Below are 6224 nucleotides of genomic sequence, written 5' to 3'. Positions count from 1 at the left end.
GTTACTTTGGATTTTGTGAAACAGATGCTGGAAGAATTCAAGAACCAAAAAACATTGCATAAACGTGTTAATGTAAGATAAGCAAGCTACGCTATGTAGAACACACAGTAGTACAGGGTTATTCAAATCCAAGAAATACGACTATATTTATTCTTTCAAAAGCTCTTACAAGTTCTTCTTAAAAGCAATAAATCAAACAAGCTCAAGACAAACCTCGACTTGTTTGCTAGTCAACTCGTTCAGAGATCTAAAACAGACTCTGAACCACTTAAGTTCTTAACCCCTAGATGCTTTGCTTCTCCTTCTTAGGACGTACAAAAACTCTCTATTGCTAAAAGCTCTCCCTGTGTGTTAACCGGCAACACAGTGCCAAACGCTTCCTTTATATATCTTTGAGGAAGCCCTAGATCTAATCTATCTATCCAATGGAAACTTTCCATTTCCTTTACTTCAGCGAATAAGCCAATCTTCCTTTTCTCTTTAGATCGATTACTTCTTCTTCAAGTCTTCCTTTAATGTCCCTCTTCATTAAATCTTATTTTAATGCATCGGTCTTGATATGTGCTTCTCACGAACCGCCCCTCTGATGTAGTAGTTCATGTCACACTTCATGAACTACTTCAGCTCTGCTACAGCATCGTCTTCCCATACACCTTCAATCTCCCCCTTTTTAATTCGTCGTCTCACAAGTACCTGAGATAAAAGACAAGAACAATCCACACACAACAGCACCAGTACATATGTCTAAATGTTAATTCAACCAACTCAAGACAATTAAGAACATACTTATATTATCCTAAAAACGGGTTCAAGCAAATTAATACATAATATCAAAAGATAGCATATGCAAATGCTCCCCCATAATCTTAGCCAGTCTGAAAACATGGATGACAAGAAATTGCAACAAGTGGTGCAATGGAAATAACATAGACATAAAAACAAAGCAACAGAACACAGAGCTCCCCCACAATCTTGGTCTTCTACATCCTAGTCTTCTTCTTCTCCCCCTGCTTGTGAGCACACGGATTAAAAACACCAAGAAAAATACCTCACATATTCAGAAAGATAGGGATACTAACCTGCTACAGCGCTCTGAAGATCCTGAACTATCTCAGCTAGCGCTTGAAGGGCTCGTGTTGTGTCCTGTAGTGCCACTTGCAAATCAACACGGCTGAGTGGTCCTCGAGGGATGGCAACTGATCCAAGTTCATACAGAGATACACGACGTGGCGCAGTCCTGGAGCTTGGTGTAGCAGTTCGTGGAGCAGGAATCGGAGCAGGAGATGATTGACGGGTTGTCCTGGCAGAGCTTCTCTTTGGTTCAGCTTTAGCTGGTCCCTTTCCTTTCGCTAGTCTCTGCTCATAAATCTCGCCCACTCGTTTATCCTTCTTGTAAGGAACCGGACGTTGGAGCTTGTCACTAGGGTAAGATGTAACTGCATGCTGGCTTTGGAGGAGTGCCATGATCAAGCGAGGGAAGATCAACCAACGTGCATCATGGACCTGAATCACTCCAAGATTGAGAATCTGTCTGAACATCATCTTACCCAAATCAACACGGACTCCATGAGCCATCTTGTAGATCAGCCGTGCCCTCTCAAGTGAGACATAAGTCTTGTGAGTAGAAGGAATCCAGTTGTATGCAGCTATGATCATCAAGGCACCGTAGCACGGAGTAAGATCCGCTGTAGTGAGACCGTCCCATTCTGTCCTCGTATCTCCAGTGATGAATGAAACCAACTCAGTTACTGAGATATCATCCAAAGTTGTGTCTTCCTCCTCTTCTTCCTCAGTAAGTGGTTCCCAATCTATGGCGTTGTTGATGAGCGCAGGTGAGAACTTGTACTCTTGTCCTCTCACGGAAACAACTACTTCATCAACATCTGCTTCAGCTTTAGTACCTGGCAGACCTGCATAGAACTCAGCTACAACTTTCTCAACATACACAGCAAGATTCGAGACAGTTGATTTTATAGACCCTTTCTTAATCACCGCCAAGTAACCCCACTGATCAGCTTCCTTCATATCGACCGATCGCTCAGCAAGTACTTTACGCTTAAGGAACTGATCATACCTTTTCTTGATGAGAGGAGGCATTGGTTCAGCACTTTTGTCACCAGACCTTTTCGATCTCAACTGAGGTGAGGCTCCTGCTTCCTTAGCCAAATATGGAGACTTGGCTGCATCTCCTGGTGTGAGAAACTGAGATTGAGTTGGTGTACTAGACTCCCCTGTCTTTCTCTGTTTCCCAGAACGCAACCCTAATCGCTGTGAGGGGTAAAACTCACACCTAGATTTTAGATCAGGTTTTATGTTTAGAAAAGGATAGGGAAAGATTATCGCGGGCTGAATCCCGTAAGAACTTGATGAATGAACTTCGATTTGTATTGATATAATAGAAATGGAATGGTTACAAAAGATGATCTTTGATGAATATCAAGACTATAAAAGAATTACAAATAAGAACGTTTCAATGAAAGTTGAGTAAGATATGAGTAGGGTCGGCCCCTCTTCTTAGTCTTCGACCTTCTCTTTTTATAGCTTTGGACTTCTTTAGGTTGTTTGCAACTGATCTCCGAGATCCTCTCCACTTGAGGTGGAATCTGCAACAGCTTCCCCTTGACCGGGTCCTGCGCTCCTTCTGGTTGCGACGTGAGCTTCCTCTTCGTCGTGACCTCCTTAGTTAGGATCCTTAGCTTTCAGCCTCCGGTTCTAGCTTAGCTCTCTTTTAGACTTCAGACTCGTGATGGGCTTGTCGTGGCCCATCATCATCTTTATTATTGAATAATCAGTTACCGGGCCATATTCGGGCCCAACAGTTGCCCCCAGCTCTCGAAATGAGGTTTCGTTATTCTCGGGAGCTAGACCTAGCCGCCCAAGCTAGATTCTCTTGTTGAGATCATGATTACTAGCTATCACAACCGCATTTATTCATATCCGATCGGACGGCTGTAATCCATCTCTAGTCGAATCAACGGTTTTAGATTTAAGCGAGTTTAAATTTCAATTTCCGACTTCCAAGACGTGATGGGATATAAAGCTGAGAGAATTAACTGCTTGTCTCTCCACTTTCTCCACGCCTCTCGACGGTTTCCAAGGTAATTCACACCTCTCTTCTTTATTTTACCGTTTTTTGTCGTTATTATTTTTTTTTTATTCGCCTCTCGATCAATCTAGTTCTTCATCTTGAACTTCTCTCTGAGAGTCTGTCTTAGATCGATTCTATTCTTTACTTCCTGTTTTCCCTCTCCTTCCCTATCATGAGTCGAAAAGAAGGTTCCGGCGAAGTTCAGATCTCAGCCTCCGGCGCCCGTATTATGAAGGTCAAACAGGAAGCTGGTGAGAAGATGGCGGAAGCCAAGAAGAAAAAGAGTAAAGACTCGATCGGAGCAAGAGTTAAGAGGATGAAGAAGAAAGGCGGCAAGAGCGCCTCCTCCGGTCCTCACTTCCCTTCCCTCTTGAAGGGTCAGGACGTTGTCAATCTTGCCACTCAGGCTCACGGCAAGAGTGATCTAGTTAGAGCTTGTGCTGAAAACGAGAACCCCGAGACCGCTCCGGAGGGTTGGTTCTGCGTTCATGAAAAATATATCTCCAAGTGCCACCTTAGATTTCCTCTTCCCACCCTTTTGCTGGATCTCTTAGATCATTATCAGCTAGCTCTTCCTCAGCTTTGCCCGTCGGTCATCCGAGTGATAAACGGGTTCATCACTAGAGCCAAGGAGGAAGGAGTTATCGTTGGGTTATCTGAGTTAATGAGTCTCTTCTCGATAAAGGAGAGCACTTCCAAGGATGGCGGGAGTGGTACCTACTATCTCCCCTGTCGTCCAGGGCTAGGCATTTTCAAGTTCTCAGCCAGTGATGATGACTGGCGCAGGAAGTACTTTTATGTCAAGATTGACCCTTCCACGGTTCCTGTAGGCCGTGACCTTAGGAACGCATGGTCTGATATTTCCGGTTAGGATTTTAGGGATATGCTCACATGTTTATTTTTGTTTGTCATGTTGTGCTAATCGCCTTTTGACTCTTTTTGCAGAAATCAAAGATCCTGTCAAGTTATCTAGCAAACTTACCAGAGCTCTCTACAGGAAGCTACAGCATAGCCCTAACACTTGGGTAGCTTACACTACTTCGAGAGTTGGATCAGCTAGGTTCCCTGAACGGTACCAAGCGTCCTTCCCTGATTCAGTGACGGTTGCTGGTTTAGAAGGTATCTTTTTATTCATGATTCATGATTTTTACTATCCGAATTTGTCTTATACGACTAATGGATTTTTTTTTTATGTCGTAGTTTCTGAAGGTGATTCCATTCTCGAAGTTTCCTCCGGAGCAAGTACTTCTTCGAAGACTCAATCACAGAAGATGCCAATTCAACCTTCCTTCCGTTCCAGGGGTAGATCGACCAAGGCTGCCAGCTCCTCTAGAGGGAGTGATAAGAACCAGGGGGGATCCTTCCTCGACTCTGTGAAGGAGGTTCTTGATGAAGGAGGCTCTGCCCCTGCTAAAGGTGTCGTCTCTTCGGAACCCAAGGTTCAGGAAGTTGGCCTTCCCTCCGAGGTCCCGATGACTGAAGCTGATCCTCAAGTAATGAGGGACCCTCCGGAGTCTGAGCCCCCGAGGAACAAGAGGTCCCGAACCGACCAGGTTGATAGACCTTCGAGGTCTTCCTCCTCCTCCTCTAGAGGAGGAACTGTTGGCTGGACCTTTTCTCATTCAAAGCCTGGATCGGTCTTGGACGATCCGTGGGGTTTGGCTACTCTGATGAGGCACATGAAGAGTCCCGGGTGTCCCCTCCCCTCGATCTCCAATATCACGCACAAGGATGAGTACGTCGATATTGCTCATCACATGGGTCAGGTATGAAGTTTATTTCATTTTTCAGCTTTGTCTTTGGAAGATTTTGCTAAATCGTTTTCCGTTTTCCGCAGCTGGCTGGAGCTATTAACAGAGCTCAATTCAAGTTTGAGGACGCTGTACACAATGCTCCTAGCGCTGAGGAATTAGCCCAGGTCACTGAGTTGGTCAAGGCCAATAAGACTGAGCTCAACCAGACTCGGGCTCTGATCTCGGATCTCCAAGCCGAGGTGAAGAGACTTGGCTCTAAGTGTGATGCTCAGCAAGGGACGATCGAGAGCCAGCTGATTGACCTCCAGGTGAAGAATAGGAAGATTGGGGAGTTGGATGCTGCCCGGAAGATAGCCGAGTATCAAGTCAAGGAGCTGATCTCCACATCCCAGAACAGCCAGAAGAACAAGGAAGCTGAGGTCAGGCTAGCCGTCCGGAGGGGAAAGAAGGAGGTAGCTGAAGCCTACAACAAGATTCTGGTTATTGTCAAGGAGAAGTTCTCCAAGAAGAAAGATGAAGTTGACCTCCTGGTTCATGCCCAAGAGATTCAAGCCAACACCGAGCTCCTGAAGGACATACTGGATGGTGAGATTAAGAGTACTCAAGATGAGTATGATAACTTGGTGGCGCTAATGCCGGAAGCTGTTGCGGCGTACGAGAAGGCTCAGGTTTCGGACTTCTCGATTGGCAAGCTCCCTCTTCCCCAACTCTCTGAGAGTTCAGGTACTTTCGAGATTAATATGTTTAACCTCTCCTTTTCCGGAGAGTTCGGTTCTAATTTGGGATTGGTGGGTTCTTACTCAGCCCCAGTCGAAACCGCCTCTGGAGGTAGCGACAAGGAGATGGAGGAGGTTCCTGAGGAGGAAGATCCAGCTGGCAAGGGAGCTGAGAAGAGCTCGGATGACAAGGAAGTTTAAGAACTGATGCTCTTTCGTGTTTTCTAGGATTTCTGCCCGATGGGCTTTGTTTTCATTTGTTTCTCAAACTTATAGCCTGAGGAGGCTTTTAAACCTTTATCTGTTGCATTTTGAATCTTTGGTTAGCCTGGGGAGGCTTTTAAACCCTTGTTTAATTTCAAACTTGGTTTTCTTGTTTCGTTTTTAGTTTTTGACTTTAGTCGTGAAATATGACAGCTTAATCATAATCGATCCTTACAATAAGTCTGGAAGACTTTGGTCGTTTTTTTTTGTTCCTTAAGAGGATTTCTTGAAGTATCGGGATTAGCTTAGGGTTTTTAGGAACCTAAGTTTAATCTGGACACCTTAGGTGGGGGTTCTTGGGAACCTGAACTTGTTTGTGGGATTTCAAGACCCGTTGAGACTTGCTTAGGATTTTAAGACCTTTGTGATTTGATGAGGATTTTAAGACCTCGAAGATTTATA

The 6224-nt window shown here is 44.8% G+C and overlaps 2 protein-coding genes across 2 annotated transcripts; one reads left to right on the top strand and one right to left on the bottom strand.

Annotated features, from left to right (window-relative positions):
• Window positions 1–555: 555 nt before the first annotated feature.
• Window positions 556–4223, bottom strand: LOC130502801 (uncharacterized). Its single transcript, XM_056997535.1, has 3 exons — window positions 4123–4223; window positions 1080–2290; window positions 556–1007 (listed from the first exon to the last, which is right to left on the bottom strand). Exons 1-3 carry the CDS (start codon window positions 4221–4223, stop codon window positions 988–990), a joined length of 1332 nt encoding a protein of 443 aa, XP_056853515.1. The 3' UTR covers window positions 556–987.
• LOC130502800 (uncharacterized) lies at window positions 4019–5901 on the top strand. Its single transcript, XM_056997533.1, has 3 exons — window positions 4019–4207; window positions 4289–4854; window positions 4926–5901. The coding sequence occupies exons 2-3, from the start codon at window positions 4360–4362 to the stop codon at window positions 5757–5759; spliced, it is 1329 nt and encodes a 442-aa protein (XP_056853513.1). The 5' UTR covers window positions 4019–4207; window positions 4289–4359; the 3' UTR covers window positions 5760–5901.
• The last annotated feature ends 323 nt before the right edge of the window (window positions 5902–6224 follow it).

This window comes from Raphanus sativus, unplaced genomic scaffold (assembly GCF_000801105.2).
Source record: "Raphanus sativus cultivar WK10039 unplaced genomic scaffold, ASM80110v3 Scaffold0689, whole genome shotgun sequence".
Lineage (NCBI taxonomy): Eukaryota > Viridiplantae > Streptophyta > Magnoliopsida > Brassicales > Brassicaceae > Raphanus > Raphanus sativus.
This window is presented reverse-complemented; position numbering and strand designations above follow the sequence as displayed.